This window comes from Rhinoderma darwinii, chromosome 5 (genome assembly GCF_050947455.1).
Source record: "Rhinoderma darwinii isolate aRhiDar2 chromosome 5, aRhiDar2.hap1, whole genome shotgun sequence".
Classification (NCBI taxonomy): Eukaryota; Metazoa; Chordata; class Amphibia; order Anura; family Rhinodermatidae; genus Rhinoderma; species Rhinoderma darwinii.
Window position 1 is genome coordinate 112458165 of NC_134691.1, and position 24038 is coordinate 112482202.

A 24038-nucleotide genomic window follows, 5' to 3' on the forward strand; every position below is an offset into this window, starting at 1 on the left:
GATTCCGGCAGTTTAACCCATTAAATGCCGCTGTCAACAGTGACAGCGGCATTTAATGTGTTTGACAGAGGGGGGAACTCCCTCTGTCTCCCGATCGGCGCCCCCGCAAACAAATCGCGGGTCGCCGTCGGGTTTCCATGACAGCCGGGGGTCTAACAAAGACCCCCAGGTCTGTCTTCAGCATCTGCCTGTTAGGCGATGCCAGAGGCATGACCTAACAGGTTGCCTGTCAGTTTTACACTGACAGGCAATAATGCTTTGGTATACGAAGTATACCAAAGCATTATATATGCGATCGGCATATCGCATAGTGAAGTCCCCTGGTGGGACTAAAAAAAAAAAAGTAAAACCGTTAAATAAAGTTTGTGAAAAAAAAAATAAAAAAAATTACAGTCAAAGTCAAATAAAACTACTTTTTTGCCCCAAAAAGTGGTTTTATTTAATAAAACGGTCAAAACAAATCACACATACACATATATGGTATCCCCGCGATCGTAACAACTTGACCAATAAAATGAACACATTAATTAAACCGCCGGATGAACGGCGTCCAAAGAAAACGCAAAAAACAACGGCAAAATTCTCTCTTTTCTCCCATTCCCCCCATAAAAAATAAAATAAAAGTTCATCTATAAGTCCTATGTACCCCAAAATAGTACTAATGAAAACTACACATTGTCCCGCAAAAATCAATCCCACGTACGGCCACATCGACGGAAAAATAAAAAAATTACGCCTCTTGGAACGCGGCGATGCAAAAACAAGTAATTTTTTTCTAAAAGGGTTTTTATTGTGCAAACGTAGGAAAAACATATAAAACCTTTACATATTTGGTATCCCTGTAATCGTGCCGACCCATAGAATAAAGTTAACATGTTATTTACGCTGCATAGTAAACGGCGTAAATTTATAACGTGAAAATTAATGCTGGAATAGCTGCTTATTTTCAATTCTCTCCTAAAATAAAGTTAATAAAAGTTAATCAATATGTTATAAGCATCTAAAAATGGTACAATTACAAAATACAACTCGTCCCGGAAAAAACAAGCCCTTATACGGCTATGTCGACGGAATAAAAAAAGAGTTACGACTCTTGGAATGCGACCGTGGAAAAACAAAAAATAATCCTTGGTCATTAACGTGCAAAATGGCCCGGTCATTAAGGGGTTAAAAAGAAAAAGTAATGACCTCTCTAGTCACAGCCCGGTGACTGACCACACACTACATGCTATGTACTATCCGCCATCACAGCACAAACATGGCGGTAAAATTCTCCTAATATCCAAAGGCCGCGCACTGAAGTGTTACTACCAGGACATGTACAGTACATGAGCGGTGCAGGTCAGTACAGACACCAGCCTCCCAGTACAGCCCCAGCCTGGCATCTCCTCCCATGCTCCTGTAATAGCAGTGACTGGAGTCTTCCACATCCATAGAGGGAGCTTCCTATCTGGCACACAGCTATGCACTTCCCCATCCCGTTCCCCCTCATTTCCGTGTGTAGCGCAGAATCCCCCCCAGTGACCGCCGCTAGGACACACCGGCCTCCTTGCCTCTGTATCCCCGGACTGGACATAACGTGCCCGGCCTCGTTCTGACGTGACGTCGCAGAGAGATCGTGTGAAGACGGTTCGGATGAGTTAATGGATTCCAGGCCCGGATACCACAGGGGACTGGGGGGCGGCGGTGGAAACTGCAATAACATCTCTTACGGCGGCTCGGCCTCCAACTCCCCGGCGCTAACTGGCGCCCAGGGCCGCAGGAGAAAGCAGCCTCCTCGGCCGGCGGACTTTAAACTGCAGGTTATTATTATCGGCTCCAGGGGAGTGGGGAAAACCAGCCTGATGGAGAGGTTCACGGACGACACCTTCTGTGAGGCGTGCAAGTCCACAGTGGGTAAGAGCCGGCTGTGTGCAACCTGTGGGGGCATGCTGGGAGTTGTAGTACCGCACGTCCAGGCTGCTTGCTAGAAGCTGTAGTATGCGGGCCACTAACACACGGTTACCTCAGGAGTCAGTCCTATGTGTTCATATGGAGTGAGAAGACATCAGTCCTTGTGTCCTCTTCTATTATAGTTGTGTCCTGCCATTCCTAAGGCCTAATTCAGATGAGTGTATTGTGCCTGGTTTTTGCTGTCCGAGTTTCCAGTTTGGTCCAGTATACAGCTAAGCACCTGGGACAATACGCCGTCTGAATGGATGAGAGGTCACGTTTGTTTCAGGTAAAGTGAAGGTAGCCAGAATGACTCCTTATTGGCCACTCTGCCCGGTTATACAGCGGATATATAAGCCACATACTCCTATCTGCTCGGCAGGGGACTGGGAACACGAGGTGACCCCCTCTATACGAGCTGGACGGGTACACATATTGGTTGTCACCCAGGCTTCTCAGAAATGCATAAAACTAAGAACGACCCATAAAGGCTTATTCACATGAACGTGGAGAAACTCTGACGTCCCCCGTGCGGCACCCATTTTCACGGATCCCCGTGGACTTGAGTCTATGGAGGGACCCGTGAAAACGGAAGAAAATAGGACGGGTTCTATTTTTTTTTAACGGACCCTTCACACGGTCTGTTGATACAACAGCCGTGTGTACGGACCCATTGAAATACATGCGTCCCTGTGACGGCCATTGTTTTAACAGCCGTCACACGGACGTATTCTACATTTGTGTGAATAAGCCCTTACAGGAACGTGTCAGGAGAGGACAGCTGACCGGGAGATTCACTAAAACTGCTGCAAAGAGCAACCGATCCAGTGCCAACTCTCATTTCTCCGAGGATATAGTTCGAACCTGTTGAAACCTGGTTGGTTGCTATGAGCAACTGCTCCACTTCGCTTTTGCACCAGTTTTCATAAATCTCCCTCTGGGGCAATCTGCTCATCATACAGGGCACTGTCCTAGGTGGAACTCCCTTTAAAGCGGATCTCTTATCATACTATGGGCAGCATAGTATGGGACAGGTCCGCTCTATTATTTAGCCCGAATGGCACAAAAATATTCTGTTTGGCTCATAAAGTTGAATACAAAATACAGTGGACTCTGCTATGAGGGGATCCGGCCTCGCCCTTCCCCAGTGATTGGTGGGTGGCGTGTATACCTGCAGATACACAGCAGCCCGTCAGTCACTGGTAAGCGCTCGACTTCTGAATACAGCGGTGTACAACTACGAGTCCGGTGTATTTTTTTGCTAGCTGCTATTAGCCAATTGCCACTATGTTTTTTGTACTGTTTGGGCATACTATGATGATCTTAAACAGGGCAGTATAGTATGATGACCAATCTAAACAGCTGGCATGTTTACCCTTGCCCGTACACTTCAAGCTGTGCACTGTTGCAGAAATGTGAGTGTCATGTATCAATACTGTGACTGGCGCTTCTGTTTGCCATATATTGCACCACACATATTAATGACACTGGCTCTGTCAGCCGGCTGGTGTGGACCTAATAATGGAGTATTAGGCTTTGTTCACACACTGCAGGTTTGCTGAAGATTTTGCATGTATTTTTTAAGCCAGAACCTAAGCAGAAGAAATACATAAAGGCCTTAAAGGGTCTCTTCTCCTGGATCCAATTCTGATTTTGGCTTAAAAAATGAATGCAACATCTGCACTTTGTGAACAAGGCCTAACTGTGACTGTCAGGGTATGTTCACACGGCCAAATTTCAGACGTATACGAGGCGTATTATGCCTCGTTTTACGTCTGAAAATACGGCTCCAATACGTCGGCAAACATCTGCCCATTCATTTGAATGGGTTTGCCGACGTAGTGTGCAGACGACCTGTTATTTACGCGTCGTCGTTTGACAGCTGTCAAACGACGACGCGTAAAAATACAGCCTCGTCAAAAGAAGTGCAGGACACTTCTTTGGACGTTTTTGGAGCTGTTTTCTCATAGACTCCAATGAAAACAGCTCCAAAAACGGACGTAAAAAACGGCGCGAAAAACGCAGCGAAAAATGCGAGTTGGTAAAAAAACGTCTGAAAAGCAGGGTCTGTTTTCCCTTGAAAACAGCTCTGGATTTTCAGACGTTTTTGTTGACTACGTGTGAACATACCCTCACGTGTATGAGACTTATGAAAACCCATCTCTTTGTAAATGTTGAAGCTGATGGTAAGTGTCCTAGTAAATTCGTTTATAATATGAGGTGCCCAGTGCCAGTTTCTGACACATTGATGGACCTGGCCCAGTTTACCTCTGCCAAGAAAGCCAAAGGGGCATGCACTCAGCAGAGCGTTGGCCCTGGCTGTTTAACCCCTCAAATGCTGCGGTGAATCGCGACCACAGCATCTGAGGCGTTGAAAAGAGGGGGGCGGCACCCTCCAACAGCTCACCCCCCCCCCCCCCGCAGTGAGATCAAGGGGTGATGACGGTTGTTATGGCAGCCCAGGGGCCTAATGAAGGCCCCGAGAGCTGCCTTCAATCTGCCTCTGCTAAGCCCTGCCTGTGGCAGGGCTTAAGGCTGGGTTCACACGAGCACATTAACGTCCGTAATGGACGGACGTATTTCGGGCGGAAGTCCCAGACCGAACTCAGTGCAGGGAGCTGGGCTCCTAGCATCATAGTTATGTACGATGCTAGGAGTCCCTGACTCTCCGTGGAACTACTGTCCCGTACTGAAAACATGATTACAGTACGGGACAGTTGTTCTGCAGAGAGGCAGGGACTCCTAGCGTCGTATATAACTATGATGCTAGGAGCCCGGCTCCCTGCACTGAGTTCGGTCCGGGACTTCCGCCCGAAATACGTCCGTCCATTACGGACGTTAATGTGCTCGTGTGAACCCAGCCTTACAGATGCCTGTAAAAATGACGATATACTGCAATATGTTGAAGTCCCCTAGGGGGGGGCTAAAAAAAGTTTTTAGTAGTGAAAAAAAATAAATATTAAAAGTTCAAAAAACACCCCTTTTCCCATTTCCCCCCTAAAGTAATGTAAAAAGTCAACAAAATTGGTATCGCTGCGTCCATAAAAGTCTGAACTATTACAATATATCGTTATTTAATGCGCACGGTGAACGCCGTAAACAATAAAAATGTAAAACGCCAAAATCGCAGTTTTTTTGGTCAACCTAGCTCTAAAAAAAAAGTGATCAAAAAGTTCAACGTACCAAAAAATGGTACCGATAAAAACTACTGCTTGTCCTGCAAAAAATAAGCCCTCACACCGCTCAATTGGTGAAAAAATAAAAAAGGTATGGCTCAGAATGTGGCGACACAAAACATTTTTTTTTTTATATAACAGAGTTTATCAGTAAAAGTAGTAAAATATAAAAAAAAGCTATATAAATTTGGTATCACCGTAACCGTATTGTGCCACAGTATAATAAGTTGTCGTTTTTACCGCACCGTGAAAGCCGTAAATATAAAACCCAGAAAACAATTGAGGAATCGCAGTTTATTCCAACTTCAGCTTGCAAAGAATCTTTTTTCAGTTTCCCAGTACATTATATGGAACTATAAATGGAACCAAAAGAAACTGCAACTCCTCCGCAAAAAATAAGCCCTCACACCACTCTATCGACGGAAAAATAAAAACTTTATGGCTCTTGGAATGCGGGGAGTGAAAAATGAAAATGAAAAAAAAAAAAATGGCTTCGTCCCGAAGGGGTTAACCCTTTCACGACCAAGGACGAAAATGTACGTCCTGGTCGGCTGCTAGTTCCCGCACCAGGACGTGCATTTTCGTCCGCATTTCAAACTGTCACTCTGTGTAAACACAGTGACAGGCGCGCGCTGACAGCTGTCCTAGACAGCTGAGACATCCGTCTTGCCGGACAGCGGACCATCGCCGCTGCTTTCGCCAGTTAACCCCTTAAGTGCGGCGACGGATTGCCGTCGCCGCATTTAAGTGGTTTGAAGCACATCGGCAGCCCCCACGAAGTGATCGTGGGGGCTACCGATGCTTGTCACGGCAATCGGAGGTCAGATAATGACCTCCGGGTTGCCATGTACGGAAGCCTCGGAGGAGCAGCCTCCGGCCGTTCCTCCTCTGCTTCCTGTCAGTGTGACAGTCACGTCACAATGACAGTCAGAGTACATTACACTACGTGTGTAGTGTAATGTACTCTAGCAGCGATCAAAGCTGCAAGACTAAGTGTCCCCTAGTGGGACAAGTAAAAAAAGTAATAAAAATGTTTAAAAAAAGTGTAAAAATAAAAGTTCTAAGTTATATAAACACAAAATGCTTTTTTTCCTATAATAAGACTTTCATTATAGAAAAAAAATGAACACGTTAAAAAAGTACACATATTTTGTGTCACCGCGTTCGTAACGACCCCAACTGTTATTTTCCCCGCACGATGAACACCCCAAAAAAAATCAATAAAAAACGACGACAGAATCACAATTTTTTTGGTCACCACCGCTCCCTAAATAAAGAATAAAAAGTGATCAAAAAGTCGCATGTACCCGAAAATAGTACCAAGAAAAACTTCTATCCGTCCCGCAAAAAACAAGCCCTTACACAGCTTTTTTGACTAAAAAATAAAAAAATTACGGCTCTCAGAATATGGTGACACAGAAATTTTTTTTTTTTTATAAATAAGTCATTTTATTGTGCAAACGCTAAAAAAAAAGGACCAAATCTATATACATATGGTATCGCCGTAATCGTACCGACCCGCAGAATAAAGTAAAAATATAATTTATAGCGTACGGTGAGCGCCGCAAAAAGAAAACCTAAAAAATGGTGTCAGAATTCCTGTTTTTTGCTCAGGATTGCAAAAAAATTGAACAAAAAGTGATAAAAAAAAAAATCGCACGTACCCCAAAATGGTACCAATGAAAAGTACAGATTGTCCCGCAACAAATAAGCCTTCACAGGGCTCCGGTGGTGAAAAAATAAAAAAGTTCTCAGAATATGGCGATGCAAAATGTGCAGAGTGTTCCAAAATCGGATAAGATCGGGCGCCATTTATCAGTGCGACACCGGCCACATATCTATGAATTATTATTTATTTACCCCATTATCATACCCTCTTATTATGCCCTGATGTACCCCGCACAGATTACACATGCCCCCCACATTATAAACTGAAATACCAGCGAAACCCAAAACAGAAACCTACCAAGCAAAATCTGCGCTCCAAAAGCAAAATGGCGCTCCCTCCCTTCTGAGCCCTGCAGCGTGCCCAAGCAGCAGTTTGCGCCCACACATATGGCGTCGCCATACCCGGGAGAACCCGCTTAACGTTTTATGAGGTATTTGTCTTCTATGGTACAAACTGGGCACAACATATTATGCACTAAAATGGCATACCGGTGGAAAATTGCAATTTTCACTTTGAACCATCCGCTGTGCATTAACCCCTTTGCGCACTATGACTTAATTGCCCGTCATGGTGCGGTGGTTGATGTATGGAGCCGGCTCACGTGCTGTGCCCGCTCCATACGCTGCGGGTGTCAGCTGTGTATTACAGCAGGCCCCCTCGGTACTAACGGACAGGTACAGCGATCGCTCTGTTACAGAAGCCTGTAAGAATAACAATATACTGCAATACATTAGTATTGCAGTGTATTGTACCAGTGATCCAATGATCGCTGGATCAAGTCCCCTAAGGGGATTGATTAATAAAATGTGTAGAAGAATTATAGTTATTAGTGAGAATTTTTTTTTTTAAAGTTAAAAAAAAAAACAGCTTTTCGCATTTTTCTGTAAAAAAATTAACAAAATTGGTATCGCTACGTCCGTAAAAGTTCGAACTATTACAATATACCATTATTTAATTTGCACAGTGCACACCTTAAAAAAATTAAATAATTGAAACCGCCAAAATCACTGTTTTGTTTTTTTTTGTCACCTTCGCTCTAAAAAAAAAATGTAATACAACTTTTGAATCACTTTTTATGTACCAAAAAATGGTACCAATAAAAACTGCAGCTCCTCCCGCAACAAATAAGCCCTCACCCCGCTCTATTGATGGAAAAATAAAAAAGTTATGGCTCTTGGAAAGCGGGGAGTGAAAATCTAAAATATGAAAGCAAAAACTGGATCAGTCCTGAAAGGGTTAATTCATTTCTAATGAAAAAACGTATGACAACATGTGGGGTATTTCTGTACTCGGAAGAAATTGCTTTATAAAAATGGTTGTTTTTTTCCTCCTTTATCCCTTGTGAAAATGAGAAAATGCAACATTTTAGTGGAAAAAATGTTGATATTAATTTTCGCGCCCTAATTATAATAAACTCTGCAAAAGACCCGTGGGGTCTAAATGCTCACTATACCCCTAGAAAAATTCCTTGAAGGTTTTTCCAAAATGGGGTCACTTTTGGTGGGTTTCCACTGTTTTGGTCCCTCCAGTGCATTGCAAATGCGACATGGCACCGAAAACCATTCCAGCAAAATCATAAATCCAAATGGCGCTCCTTCCATTCTGAGCCCTGCTGTGGGTCCAAACAGCAGTTTATTACCACATATGAGGTATTGTCGTAATCGGGAGACATTGCTTTACAAATGTTGGGGTGCATTTTCTTCGTTATTACTTGTAAATAATAAAAATTTCTATGTTGTTTCAGAAAAAAAGTATATTTTAATTTTTACAGACTAATTCCAATATATTTAGCGAAAAACCTGTGGGGTCAAAATGCTAACTATACCCCTAGATAAATACCTTAAGGGGTCTAGTTTTCGAAATGGGGTCGTTTATGGGGAGTTTCTATCGTTCTGGCAGCTCAAAGCTTCTCCAAATGTACAGTGGGGCCTAAAACATTTTCAAGCAAAATATGAGTCCTGAAAGCCTCCGGGTACTCCCTTCCTTTTGGGGCCCTGCCGTGTGTCCAAACAACGCATTAGGGCCACAATGTGGGTATTTTTGAAAACAGGAGAAAGAGGGTGATAGATTTTGTGGTGTGTTTCTTCATTCTCGTGGTCGCTTTACAAAGAAATTGGTTTTCAAACTAATACTTTTATGAAAAAAGTTAAATTATTATTTTTTCCACCTGCTATGTATTCAATTTAGCAAAAAACTGTGGGGTCAAAATACTTACTATACCCTTAGGTAAATACCTTAAGGGGTCTAGTTTTCTAAATGGGGTCATTTGTGGGGGTTTCCACCATTCTGACACCTATGAGCCTCTGAAAACCTGGCTTGGTGCAGGAAAACAAAATGTACTTCAAAATTTATAAAATGATTATTCAATTTGTAAGTCCTCTAAATTGCTGAAAATTTATTTTTTCAAAAGTGCTGCCAAAATAGAGTAAAGAGATAGAAATATATATTTAATTTAAAAAAATTGTACAGTATGTGTGTACATATGTGACATATTGCAGTTAAAAATAGGGGAAAATTGTAATTTTTACAAAATTTCTTCCATTTTTCTATTTTTTTATTAATTTCCGCAAATCGTATCAGTCTACTTTTACCACTAAAATAAAGTACAACATGTGACGAAAAAACAATGTCAGAATTACTTGGATATTCAAAACTTTCACAGAGTTATTCTCTGATAAAGTCAGACATACCAGATTTGACAAATGTACAAACATGCCCGGTCATTAAGGAGTTAAAGCGCAGGTTCAGGCTAACCGAGGTTGGCTGCATTTAATATTGTGTTTTCATCCTGAATTGCTCTTTAGCAGTAGCCGGCTATACACACTCAGAACACACGTAGCGGCGGCCGAAAACACGCGGGCATGGTTTTCGGCTGCATGTGGGTGCCGCTGCCTGATGTGTGTTGCAAAGGAGCAATTGACAAACAACTGACAGAATTTCAAAAGAAAACCATTGAACGTTTGGCTATTAACAACATCTACGCAGAAAGTAGACCTTCCTTTATCTCCTTCTGATTTTGAGCTGTACGTTGTCACCATTTATATCAAAAGTGATAGAAAGCCTCGTGCGCATGGCAAAGTCATGGGCATGGAGCCTGTACAGTGGCGCACGGACTCCTAGAGATTTATTAATAAATACTCCAGTTATCCTTCTATTAATAAATCTCCCCCACAGTCTCTACAGTTGTGTATTATTGACCTGTGGGCACTCCATGTGCTGCTGTCAGATGCCCCTGTGCGGGGCTGTATTTCTCCTTAGGGTATGTTCACACGTAGTCAACAAAAACGTCTGAAAATCCAGAGCTGGTTTTCAAGGGAAAACAGACCCTGCTTTTCAGACGGTTTTTTACCAACTCGCGTTTTTCCCGCCGTTTTCGCGGCGTTTTTTACGTCCGTTTTTGGAGCTGTTTTCATTGGAGTCTATGAGAAAACAGCTCCAAAAACGTCCAAAGAAGTGTCCTGCACTTCTTTTGACGAGGCTGTATTTTTACGCGTCGTCGTTTGACAGCTGTCAAACGACGACGCGTAAATAACAGGTCGTCTGCACAGTACGTCGGCAAACCCATTCAAATGAATGGGCAGATGTTTGCCGACGTATTGTAGCCCTATTTTCAGACGTAAAACGAGGCAAAATACGCCTCGTATACGTCTGAAATTTGGCCGTGTGAACATACCCTTAGGCTGGGTTCACACGACCTACTTTCAGACGTAAACGAGGCGTATTATGCCTCGTTTTACGTCTGAAAATAGGGCTACGTCGGCAAACATCTGGCCATTCATTTGAATGGGTTTGCCGACATACTGTGCAGACGACCTGTTATTTACGCGTCGTCGTTTGACAGCTGTCAAACGACGACGCGTAAAAATACAGCCTCGTCAAAAGAAGTGCAGGACACTTCTTTGGACGTTTTTGGAGCTGTTTTCTCATAGACTCCAATGAAAACAGCTCAAAAAACGGCGCGAAAAACGCCGCGAAAAATGCGAGTTGGTCAAAAAACGTCTGAAAAGCAGGGTCTGTTTTCCCTTGAAAACAGCTCTGGATTTTCAGACGTTTTTGGTCACTACGTGTGCACATACCCTTATAAGCAATAGTTCTAGTGGAGAAAACGTGCGTAATAGATACGTATTCGGGAATTGCTGATTTGAAGTTGCTCCGTAGCATCACTTTCAGGTCACAGGCTATTTTTACTGTAGAGCTCCAGATGTAATATAGTACTGTACAATAAACTAACGCCAGCACAAACAGGGTTTTCATGGGATGTCAGCTGGCATCTTACTCCCCTCCCCCACTGTCAACAACATGGGCATCACTGAGTGACATGATTTATAGATACAATACACAATTATATATAATCCCAAATCATACTTAAAAGCACAAATATTCGTCGCACGTGTATATTAATGTACTTGTCTGTTAGAAAACCTCTAGAAGGTGCGATTCACAGATCATGATGACTAGTGAATATGTGCATCACGCCTCATCTATAAAGTGTGATAACATGGGGGGTGCATTATCATATAGGCACATTATATATGCTCACCAGATCTTGTTTATGGGGTTCCCATGAGTGTTATCCAGCCTCTAGGGCATCAGTGTGTAGGATTCCCTAGGGGCCGGAATTACAGCTATGTAAGAGCACGTCCTGGAGATGTGCACAATCTGAGGGTGTTGTACCTGCAGGGGCTGTGTGTATAGACGCGCACACAGCCATATAGAAGTGTCAGGGGATGCAGTGCCGTGTATTCTGTATATGTTCACCACTTCTAAATACCAATGTTCTTTATTCCTTGGAGCTGATACTTTGGGAATGTTTGCAGTAGACCAGGCCAATCCTGTCTCTGTGACAGGGCAGACAAGGTGGAGGAGGAATGGAAAGATTCAACAAGTGCAGAACACATGTCCAGAAGGCATTGCATATAAAGCTGCCTGCGGGTCTCTGCACTGCCCTAATGTGTTTACAAATGCCACTGACTTGACCTTCCTCGCCAGACTGTTTTCTGGTCTCAGCACCTGTTTACTGCCTTGTGACCGGGGGTGAAGGGGCATCATACTACATTTCACAGCTAGTATTACCCAATGAAATCTTCACTTCTACATACAAATGTTATTTGTTCAAGTAAAGGCTCATAATAATATGTCTAGCAACATGCTGAACCATAGGATTGCGTATAGTTAATAGGGCCTTAGGCTCTGTTCACACTATCGTCATGGCCTCTGGTTTTTTTTGTTTTTTTAAAAGCATTCATGGCAGATTGGTTTTGTACCAGATCCTAATAGATTCTATTGACTTAGAATGAGTTAGGTTTCCTTGTTTCATACAGGGTAGAATAGACCAGCAGACTACAGAAATCTAATGTAATGGATCCATAGCGTCTGTGAGCAGAACCGAGCAGTTCAATTTTGCAACTTTGGTTGACAAGATGCATATGTAATGACTAAACTTTAACCCCCTAGTAGTCCCTTTCAATTTGGAAAAACCCATCCCTATAGTCTATTTTTTTTTATTGTAAATGTTAAATTTGTCTCAAATATATTTGGCACATAATTCGGATCGCTTTAGTGCCAATCACCACAAGCACCCTATCTGATTTATGTGTAAAACCATTATCCCCCTAGAATTTTTTTTTTTTTAAATATAACGTATTAAAAAACAAAATGGAATAAATGCTTCATTATTCAAATGACCCGACTCCATGCGGGAGTCTCATCCAAACTTTCAGGCACAGCTCCCGGCATACTCAGCGGTGCTCCCATAACTCCCTCCCACAGCATACAGGGTAGTAGCAAGATCCCACTAGTTATCGAGAGATGTTTTGGCTCTGACTAAAAGAGCGCTGCCTAGAGCATTTATAGAGCAGTTATCCGTGTATAGTTATATAAACAGAGATAAGTTCGAAATCCAAAGCAAATTTACAGTACAATATATTTGGATGAGTCCATCCAATTATACATCCACACGTAGCAGAAAAAATCCACGAAGAACTGAAGACATGTTGCGGATTTTCTAATCAGTGGAGTTCGACCCTCCGCGATCAGCTCAGGATGGGGGTCCCAGCAGTCGAACCCGCCCTGATCAGATATTTTATCACCTTTTCAGGGGATAAATATCGATTTATGGGAAAACCCCTTTAACCTCTTCCCGACATTTGACGTATCCATACGCCAAAGTCGGGTAGGGGAAGTATGGAGCGGGCTCACGGAGTGAACCCGCTCCATACGATGCGGGTGTCGGCTGTTTGTTACAGCCGACACTTCAGAGTAAAGAGCGGCATCGCACTCGAGCGCGATCCCGCTCGTTTAACTTGTTAAATGCTGCGGTCAATAGCGACCGCAGCATTTAAATCGTTAGAAAGAGGGGGCGACCCCCTCTAACAGCTCATCACACCCCCGCAACGCATTCGCGGGGGGCGATGGTTGCTATGGCTGCCTCGGGGCTTATTGAAGGCCCCCAGGTCCGCCATCTTTGTACATCTATTAAGCCCTGCCTCTGGCAGGGCTTAATAGATGCCTGTCAGAATCACGACAGGCCGGACTGGAGGAAGAAGAAGAGTTCTGGGTAAGTTAACTTTTAATACTATTAACTCCAGCGGTAGTCACTGTCCCGGATGCTGAGAGTTACTGCCGATCAGTTAACTCTTTCAGCACCCTGGACAGTGTCTATCCCCTGACGTCGCTTAGCAACGCTCCCGTAATGACGGGTGCACACACGTAGCCACCCGTAATTACGGGAGCCCCATAGACTTCTATGGGCCTGCCCGTGCCGTTATTACGGCCTGAAATAGGACATGTTCTATATTTTTCAACAGCACGGGCACCTTCCCGTAAGCATACGGGGAGGTACCCGTGGCCAATAGAAGTCTATGGACCCGTAATTACGGCTCATAATTACAGGGATTTTTACTTTCGTGTGCATGGGGCCTTGAAAAAGTAAATGATCTGTACCTGAATGTCTTCCAGGGAATATATCAAACTAATACTGTTTACACCCCAGAAATAGGTGACCGATACATTTTAACCTACAAAACAGTCCACGTTCATCCTGGTAGGGGGCTGGTTCCCGACAGCCATTATGTGGAATCATTTTAGCATCCACAATACAAAGAACTCCAGCGGTTCTTTTGCCTTAGAACCCTCTGGTGATCTAAGTTTTGTTCAGTAGAACCGTAGGAGGTTTGGGAATTACGGTCATTATACAGAGACGCTAAATGCTGTATTACAGTTGTCTGAAACTGGGCTTTGCGTTTCCATGCGTTTTTTTTTTTTTTAGAGGGAGCTGTCGGACAGATAACTTTGCAATTCCTTTTTTTTTTTTTTTTAATAAAAAACTTACAATAATAGTGCACAGTAATATATATCTGCAAGAAATTGTGAATGAGTAATTGTAAGCACTGTATATGTCATGTTTCAGGGAGCACCTGTGACTAAGGAGCTTTTCACATCTGCGTTGAAGGCTCAGTTAGTGGCCTCCGTTGCAGATCCGGATACAATAGTGCAGCATGCTATTGTTTCCAGTAAAATCACGGACACCCCCCGATGGAACGCCGACTGAATCCATTGAAGTCAATGGGTTCCGCCGGCGGTATCCGTTGAGCAATGGAACCATTGCTTCCGGTATTCCCTTGTTCTGCCCCTCTGACGAAGCAGAACAACAGAATGGCTCAACGCAGATGTGAACAGCCCCTACATTGGGTTAAAGAGTCACAAGTCCCTTTTAGATAATTTTTTACCTAATTTAAAAAAGCTTTTCTCCCTAACCGTAAATAGTCACCACTAAATAAACATAGTTACATAGTTTGTACGTTTGAAAAAAGACACATGTCCATCAAGTTCAACCAAGGGATGGGAAAGGGGAAGTAAAAAATTTCTACACATAGGAGCTAATATTTTTTTTGTTCTAGGAAATTATCTAAGCCTTTTTTAAAGCCATCTACTGTCCCTGCTGTGACCAGCTCCTGCGGTAGGCTGTTTCAGATTCAGAGTATGTTCACGCGCACTATTTACGGACGTAATTCAGGCGTTTTACTCCTGGAATTACGGCTGAAAATACTGCTTGAAAGTGTCGGCAAACATCTGCTCATTCATTTGAATGGGTTTTACAATGTACTGTGCAGACGGTCATTTTTTCTACGCGCCGCTGTCAAAAGATGGCGCGTAAAAAAGATGCCCGTGTCCAAAGAAGTGCCTGTCGCTTCTTGGGACGTAATTGGAGCCGTTTTCCATTGACTCCATAGAAAAACATCTCCAATTACGTCCGTAATGGACGCTGCGAAAAATGCCTACACTTGCCATTACATCTGCAATTCAGGAGCTGTTTTCGCCTGAAAATAGCTCCGTAATTTCAGCCGTAACGGACGTGCACGTGTGAACATACCCTTACAGTTCTCACAGTAAAGAAGGCTTGTCGCCTCTGCAGATTAAACCTTTTTTTTCTCCAGACGGAGGGAGTGCCCCCTTGTTTTTTGAGGGGATTTTACTTGGAACAGGATTTCACCATATTTTTTGTATGTTTCATTAATATATTTATATAAGTTAATCATGTCCCCCCTTAGTCGTCATCTTTCAAGGCTAAATAGGTTTAGTTCTTTTAATCTTTCCTCATAAGTTAGATTCTCCATGCCCCTTATTAGCTTCGTTGCTCTTCTTTGTATTTTTTCCAACTCCAGGGCATCCTTTCTATGAACTGCAATATTACATCCCTGCCGCAGTGCCCTCAGTGGGTGCCGCCGCAGTGCCCTCTGTAGATGCCGCCGCAGTGCCCTCTGTAGATGCCGCAACAGTGCCCTCTGGAGACCGATGTCAGGGAATTCCACAGAGTCCTGGAGCAAAGCCGATACTAGCGCTCTGCCCGGGACTCCGCTCTGGGGAAGACCCTGACACACTATCCATATGTGGACAGCGATGTCAGGGAATTCCAGAGTCTCGGAGCAGAGCCGATACTAGCGGCTCTGTGTCCCGCGGGCTGCGTGCTTTAGACCCCTGCTTTATATCATTAATAAATAGGTTGAATAATAGTGGTCCCAGCACAGAACCCTGGGGTACACCACTTATAACCGGGGACCATTCAGAGTAGGAATCATTGACCACAACTCTCTGGATACGGACCTTGAGCCAATTCTCAATCCAATTACAAACTATACTATCTAAACCTATAGTCCTTAATTTACCCATTAGACGTCTATGAGGGACAGTGTCAAATGCCTTTGCAAAGTACAAAAACACTATATCCACAGCGGCCCCTCTGTCTAGGCTTCTGCTCACCTCTTCATAAAAACAGATTAGGTTAGTTTGACAACTTATGTCCTTAGTAAATCCGTACTGGCTGTCACTTGTAATACTATTTTTTGCCACATAATCCTGTATATAGTCCCTCAATAGCCCCTCAAACATTTTCCCCACGATGGATGTTAAGCTTACTGGTCTATAATTACCCGGGGAAGACCTAGAGCCCTTTTTGAAAATAGGCACCACATTTGCCCTGCGCCAGTCCCTTGGCACTATACCAGTCACTAGAGAATCTCTGAATATTATGAAGAGGGGGACAGAAATCACTGAACTGTGGGAGGAATCCTCCAGCTCACCTTGACTGCAGGTTTTCTGCGATATGCGCCTGGATCTCCGTGACGGCTCACGGTGTTGAATGCAGGAAAACAAAAAGAATGGAAGCCATGAGGAAGGACGTGGTGTGCGTCTGAAACGCGTAGGCACCTTTCTATCTATCTCTCTCTCAGTATTTGCACTCGGGATATATCTTGTTTTAAATACTCCTAATAAAATTTGAACTTTGTTCTATTTTAATCTACTGCGCTGGATCCTCCATTCTTTTTGTTTTCCTGCAGAAATAACTGAACTAAGAATTCTAGGGTGTAACCCATCTGGTCCCGGGCCTTGTGTTCATTTATTTAATTTAGCTTGGACCATCTCTCTTATCATCCAATTCAGTATATCAACTGATATATTAACAGCACTGGCAGCGGCTACATCAATCTTTCTTCTGTTGTATCTACAGAGCAGAAGAACCCATTTAGTAACTCTGCCTTCTCTTGATTCCCTGGGGGTCTTCATTAGGCCTGCAGGCTGCCATGACGACCATCAGGGGGACGATGGCATTTCGGAGCGGGCCGTGCCCCTCATTTCAACTCTTTAGATGCCGCAGCATCTACGGGGTTAAACGGGCGGAATAAAAGTGATCTTTGATTCCACCCGTTGCAGTGAGGTATCGGCTATATTAAACAGCCATCACTCGCTAAGTATGGAGCGAGCTCAGCCCATGAGCTTGCAACATACTTCCCCTAAACACCCGTCACGTATATGTACATAGCATGTCGTTATTGGGTTAAATGCTATGTAAACCATTAAACACTTTTTTTTTTTTTTTATATATATAAATTTTCATGATGTTTTAAGCAACATTTTAATTAGTTTTTATTTTTTTTTAAATTTAATTTTTTAAAAATACAACTTCTACGTATTCTGGATACATAGAAGCTGTATCTTGCGGTCAAAACCATATCCGTCTCAGGTCAGCAAGACCGCGGGTCTTTTATGATCCATTTGTTATCGATCATATCTAAGTTCATGAACTTAGATGTGATCGTCAACAGGTGGATCCTGCGTGTAACGAACGCAGTCAATACCGCTGACCTTAAAATCCCATAATACGTTGTCTTGTAAAAAAAAAAGTGCGCAAATGTTTGCATAGCCTTTAAACGTTGGATACAGTAGTTATACTTGGTGCACTTTTTAAAGCTAATTCATGGTTGTCACTGAATGTTTGTCATGAATGGCAAATCTGCCTAGTTATGTACCAGACTGTAAGGGTATGTTCACACGAGGGCGTCCGTTACGGCTGAAATTACGGGGATGTTTCAGCCTGAAAACATCCCCGTAATTTCAGCCGTAACGGCATGTGCAGGCGCTAGAACGCCGCGTCAATTACGGACGTAATTGGCGCTGCTATTCATTGGAGTCAATGAATAACAGCTCCAATTACGGCCAAAGAAGTGACAGGTCACTTCTTTGACGCGGGCGTCTATGTACGCACTGTCATTTGACAGCGGCGCGTAAATATACGCCTCGTGTGAACAGACAAACGTCTGCCCATTGCTTTCAATGGGCAGATGTTTGTCAGCGCTATTGAGGCGCTATTTTCAGACGTAATTCGGGGCAAAAACGCCCGAATTACGTCCGTAAATAGGCCGTGTGAACATACCCTAAGGGAGAGATACAAAGCGAGGCAGCTTAGAAGACTGAGGGAGCTGGGTTTACTAGTCATTTGTTTATTTCAGGGGTATGCTTTTGTTTTTTTGTTTTTTCCTATCATTTACATGTTTTCTTTCTTTACAGGTGTTGACTTTAAAATCAAAACCGTAGAGTTAAGAGGAAAGAAAATTAGGTTACAAATTTGGTAAGTATACCTTATGTATATACGTCTATCATGTGTTCTCTGCATACTTGCTCATCCGATTATACAAGTGGGATGTAATTTAATATATGCGTTTGAATATTTTTTTGGGGCAGAGCAAACATTATCTAAAGTATACAAAAAGTAATGTGCTAGGGGCCTTACTCGGATTTTGCTTCGATTTTGCCTGCTTATGTTTGTTGCTGCTTGTACACAGTCATTCTACTCCTATTTTAATCACCTTTCACCAAACATCATCATTCGTTTGTTCCACTGCTAAGTGCGGCCATGTGACTAATTTATACACCTTGTTATTAATGTCTATGTATGTGTTTCTCATATTCTAAAAATTTTCCATCTGTTCACGTTTCATTAATCTCACCATTTTGCTTATTTTGCTTTCAACTGACTACACTGACGCTTTCTCAGTGGCTACACCGGTCAACTAATGCTTGAATGTATATGTACCATGTCTTGGTCGTTCATCTGTGTGTTCCTGTCTGGAATGCTGTTGCCACATGGCTGGTTATGTAGCATCACTTGTTAGAAAGGAGATCTGCAGGCTCATCACGAGGTAAACATATATTACTTTTTACTGCTTTTTCTCTCACAACTGCCCCCACATATTGTGAACGTGTGTGTTTTAGTCAGTCTTTTACTGTCATCCATTTTCTTTCTCAACACACACTCTTGGTCATTTTGTAGAGATATATATATATATATATATATACAGTACTGTGAAAAAGTTTGTCAGTTGTGGAAAAATGCTGCAAAGTAAAAATGCTTTTAAAAATATAAGTGTTAATAGTTTGTTTTAGCAATTAAAATACAAAGTGAATGAACAGAAGAGAAATGGCATCAATTCTTCTTAGACTAACATAGGTCCGTACAACACGCGTGAAAATCACGCACTTTGCACAGACGTAATACACGTTCGTGTAAACAAGCCCTAACTGTAACAGAAATAGCTGTGTAGAAGCCTTAAATCTGGGTGAATAACAGCCAAACTCTGCTATAAAGCTGAGGTTGTGGAAGACGGTCTCATGTCATCAGTCCACCATGGCAAGACTGAACACAGCAACAAGACACAAGGAAGTTATATTTCATCAGTAAGGTTTCTCCTAGGCACAGATTTCAAAGCAGACTGGAGTTTCAAGATCTGCTGTTCAAACTCTCCTTGCAACATTGGGGTTGCATTTCAGCAAATGGAGTTGGGGATTTGGTCAGGATTAATGGTGTTCTCAATGCTGAGAAATACAGGCAGATAGTTATCCATCATGCAATGCCATCAGGGAGGCGTCTGATTGGCTCCAAATTTATTCTACAGCAGGACAATGACCCCATGCTACAGCCAATGTCATTAAGAACTATCTTCACCGTAAAGAAAAACAAGGAGCCCTGGAAGTAATGATGTGGTCCCCAAAGAGCCCTGATCCCAACATCATCAAGTCTGTCTGGGATTACATAAAGAGACAGTAGGATTTGAGGAAGCCCTCATTCACAGAAGATCTGCGGTTAGTTCTCCAAAATGTTTGGAACAACCTCCAATTCATAAACTGTGCAAGTGTACCTAGAAGAATTCATTCTATTTTGAAGGCAAAGGGTGGTCACACCAAATATTTGATTTGGTTTCAATTTCTCTTCTGTTCATTCAATTTGTATTTTGTTAAGTTTTTTGTTTTTTTGTATCAATTAAGGCTCTATTCACACGACCGGGTCCGTGTGTCGGCCGATAAAAACGGCCATTTTGGTTCGTTTTGCATCCGTTCCAGGCCGTGTTTGCATCCGTTTTTTTCCCTGTCCGTTTTAAAAACGGATGAATTTCATGTGTAAATTTTTTGCCACACACTTCCCTCTGTAGATAATGCCACACACTGCGCTATGTAGATGCTGCCACAGCCCCCCTGTAGGTAGTGCCACACAGCCCCCCTGTAGGTAGTGCCACACAGCCCCCCTGTAGGTAGTGCCACACAGCCCCCCTGTAGGTAGTGCCACACAGCCCCCCTGTAGGTAGTGCCACACAGCCCCCCTGTAGGTAGTGCCACACAGCCCCCCTGTAGGTAGTGCCACACAGCCCCCCTGTAGGTAGTGCCACACAGCCCCCCTGTAGGTAGTGCCACACAGCCCCCCTGTAGGTAGTGCCACACAGCCCCCCTGTAGGTAGTGCCACACAGCCCCCCTGTAGGTAGTGCCACACAGCCCCCCTGAAGGTAGTGCCACACAGCCCCCCTGTAGGTAGTGCCACACAGCCCCCCTGTAGGTAGTGCCACACAGCCCCCCTGTAGGTAGTGCCACACAGCCCCCTTGTAGGTAGTGCCACACAGCCCCCCCCCCCCCCGTAGGTAGTGCCACACTGCCCCCCCCCCCCCCCCGTAGGTAGTGCCACACTGCCCCCCCCTGTAGGTAGTGCCACACTGCCCCCCCCTGTAGGTAGTGCCACACTGCCCCCCCCTGTAGGTAGTGCCACGCTGCCCCCCCCTGTAGGTAGTGCCACGCTGCCCCCCCCTGTAGGTAGTGCCACGCTGCCCCCCCCTGTAGGTAGTGCCACGCTGCCCCCCCCTGTAGGTAGTGCCACACTGCCCCCCCTGTAGGTAGTGCCACACTGCCCCCCCTGTAGGTAGTGCCACACTGCCCCCCCTGTAGGTAGTGCCACACTGCCCCCCCTGTAGGTAGTGCCACACTGCCCCCTGTAGCTAGTGCCACACTGCCCCCCCCCACGTATATAGTGCCACACTGCCCCCCCCACGTAGATAGTGCCACACTGCCCCCCCCACGTAGATAGTGCCACACTGCCCCCCCCCCACGTAGCTAGTGCCACACTGCCCCCCCCCACGTAGCTAGTGCCACACAGCCCCACGTCGGCAATGCCACACAGCCCCCTGTAAGTAGTTCTACACAGCACCCTTCTACATAGCACCCCCCCCCCCCCATTAGATGGCACCCCCTACCTTTCTGTAGATAGCGCCACTGTAGGGGATCTTTCCAGGAGAGGTCCCTGACTTTAATGTCCATACATGGACAGAGACGTCAGGGACTTCTCCTAGAGCGGAAACACCGGCCACAGCGCCGGGGATTCCGCTTTAGAAGTCCCTGACGTCACTGTGTCCATATATGGACCGTGAAGTCGGGGACTTCTCCTGCAGTGGAATCCCCGGCAACAGCTTCGGCAACGCTGTGGCCGGGGATTGGGGATTCCGCTCCTACAGGGAGCAAAAAATACCCTCCTCCTCACATGCACTTCACACCGTGAGGAGGAGAGCGCGAGCGACGTAAGACACGGCCGTCATTTGGAACACATTCAAGTAATGGCCGTGTATTACCCGGCGCCATAGATTTCTATGGGAGCCGGGCGGCCGAAAGAACGTCCGAAAATAGGGCATGTCCCATTTTTTGACGGCCGGGAAACCATGTCGTGTGAATAAGGCCTAACACTTCTATTTTTTAAAACCATTCTTACTTTGCAACATTTTTCCACAGCTGCCTAAAACTTTTGCACAATACTGAATATATGTGTGCGTAAATATATCTCATACACTACTGGTCAAAAGTTTTAGAACCCCTCAATTTTTCCAGTTTTTATTGATATTTACTCAGTTTATTGTCTCAAATGTACTTTGTAACTAAAGCATAGAAGAAATAAACAAGTTAAGATGAATAAAAATAATGGATTAACTTTGTTTCAACAAATTAAATCTAGATTTTTTACTTCAGTTTAGCCACCTCTAGCTGATGTAACCACATTACACAATCGAGGCGTTCTTTCTACAATTACATTCAGATATTGTTTAGAAATTTCTTCCCAACATCGTTGCAGATGTTCCCACAAATGTGCTGCACTTGTAGGTTGCTTTGCTGTCACCCTTCTGTCCAGTTTATCCCAATGGGGTTTAAGTCTGGAAACGTTGCAGGCCATTCTATTCTTTGAAGCCTACCGGCTTCTTCTTGGCTTCTTAGGTAGTTGTGACATAACCTAGCAGTATGTTTTAGATCATTGTCCTGCTGTAATATGAACCCCTGACCAAGTAGGCGCACACCTTGGGATATTGCATGGCGCATCAAAATGCTGTGGTAGAGCCTTTTGTCCAGTGTGCCAGTAACCCTGTGCAAGCTGCAAACTCTGGATCCAGCAAAAGAGCCCCAGCCCATCACGCTTCCTCCTGCATGTTTGACAGTTGGTGTCACACACTGATCAAGCATCCTTTCACGTGCTCCACGACATACAAAAACCCTGCATGATGTACCAAAGATGTCAAATTTTGATTCATCAGTCCAGAATACCTTCTTCCACTCTTCAGTAGTCTACTGGAGGTGCTGCGTCGCTTAGGCAAGTCTTTTTTTACTTTGCAATCTTAGTAGTGGCTTTCTTACTGATACTCGACCTGTCAAACCTGCAGATAGAAGTCTTCTCTTCACAGTTGAAATGGAAACTTGTTTAATTTTTGCTGATTAAGCTGGGCTTGAAGATGTTGTGCTTTGAGGCGCCGATCACGCAAACTGTTGACTCTCAAAAACTTGTCATCTGATTTTGTAGTGGCCTTTGGTCTGCCAGATGTCTTCCCGTCAGTTTCCACCAGTATCCAAGTGCCTTTTTGATAGTATAGGAAACTGTAATGACTACCTGTAGGACAGACCTACACTTCTAAAGATTATATTTGTGTGTTTGTCTGTCTTTTCTAAATTGCCTTTTTCTTGGCATTATGATAGCAATGTGCTCTGTTCTGAAGAGCAAAACTGTCCACATCCTGCCCTACAGGGTGTTGTAATGCAGTCTGTTCCAACACTGCTTATATAGAATCAGAGGGTTTGAAAGTGATCGCCAAAAGTTGAAACACCTGTAGGAATAGTTTGCATCCAATTTCAAATCGTAATTTGTTTTCTGTGCTGCAGAGCAGCTGTCCTTGATGTCCTCCCTGCAAAAAGCCCTTTGCTAAAAATCAGTTTTTAACTTACTTTTGAACAATTTCACGTTATTTGCTGTACTAGAACTGTGTTAATGACAAACAACTGGAAAAATTGAGGTGTTCTAAAACTTTTGACCGGTATTGTTTTATATTTTTTTATTTGTTAATGCTCTGCAAACCATGTAATCTGGTTGTCTGCAATTTTGAGGTGTGTTTAAAGCTTATTTCTGAAAAGGTTAAATCTACTTGTGAAATTAAAGACTATGGACAACTTTGAACGTTGTTTTGTTTTGGGGTTTTTTAAATTAAAAATACCCTACCATTTTGCTGCTGTAGACTCTGAATTACTTCTGTACATAGCTGGCTGTATGGCTGCTTCTGACATCGATTTATGGAACACTGCTCCTGGCTGCTGTTGGCTAACAGCAGGTATAGGTGGAGGTTGTACACAGCATAGTAAACTGTGTTAGGCTGGGTTCACACATAAACGTAATGGACGGACGTATTTCGGCCGGAAGTCCCGGACCGGACTTTGTGCAGGGAGCCGGGCTCCTAGCATCATAGTTATGTACGACGCTAGGAGTCCCTGCCTCTCCGTGGAACTACTGTCCCGTACTGAAAACATGATTACAGTACGGGACAGTTGTCCTGCAGAGAGGCAGGGACTCCTAGCATCGTACATAACTAGGATGCTAGGAGCCCGGCTCCCTGCACGGAGTCCGGTCCGGGACTTCCGGCCGAAATACGTCCGTCCATTACGGACGTTAATGTGCTTGTGTGAACCCAGCCTTAGAGAGGGAAGTGAGCACCCAGTCTGCAAGGGGAGGGAAAAGATCACACCGCTAGCATCGGTGTAGAGAGAGAGGAGAAAACCCAGCAGAATCTTCAGAAGGAGGGGAAGATATTGCACAGGCAGCATCATTGTAGCGCAGTGTCTCCCAACCAGGGTTCCTTGGAAT

General features: G+C 44.0%; 1 protein-coding gene across 1 annotated transcript in view; it reads left to right on the forward strand.

Annotated features, from left to right (window-relative positions):
- Window positions 1–1350: 1350 nt before the first annotated feature.
- RAB12 (RAB12, member RAS oncogene family) overlaps window positions 1351–24038 on the forward strand; it is a 37855-nt gene continuing 15167 nt past the window's right edge. Inside the window, exons 1-2 of the mRNA XM_075826413.1 lie at window positions 1351–1896; window positions 18121–18181. Coding sequence (XP_075682528.1) covers window positions 1644–1896; window positions 18121–18181 — 314 coding nt within the window. The 5' untranslated portion in view covers window positions 1351–1643. The remainder of the gene's footprint in view (window positions 1897–18120; window positions 18182–24038) is intronic.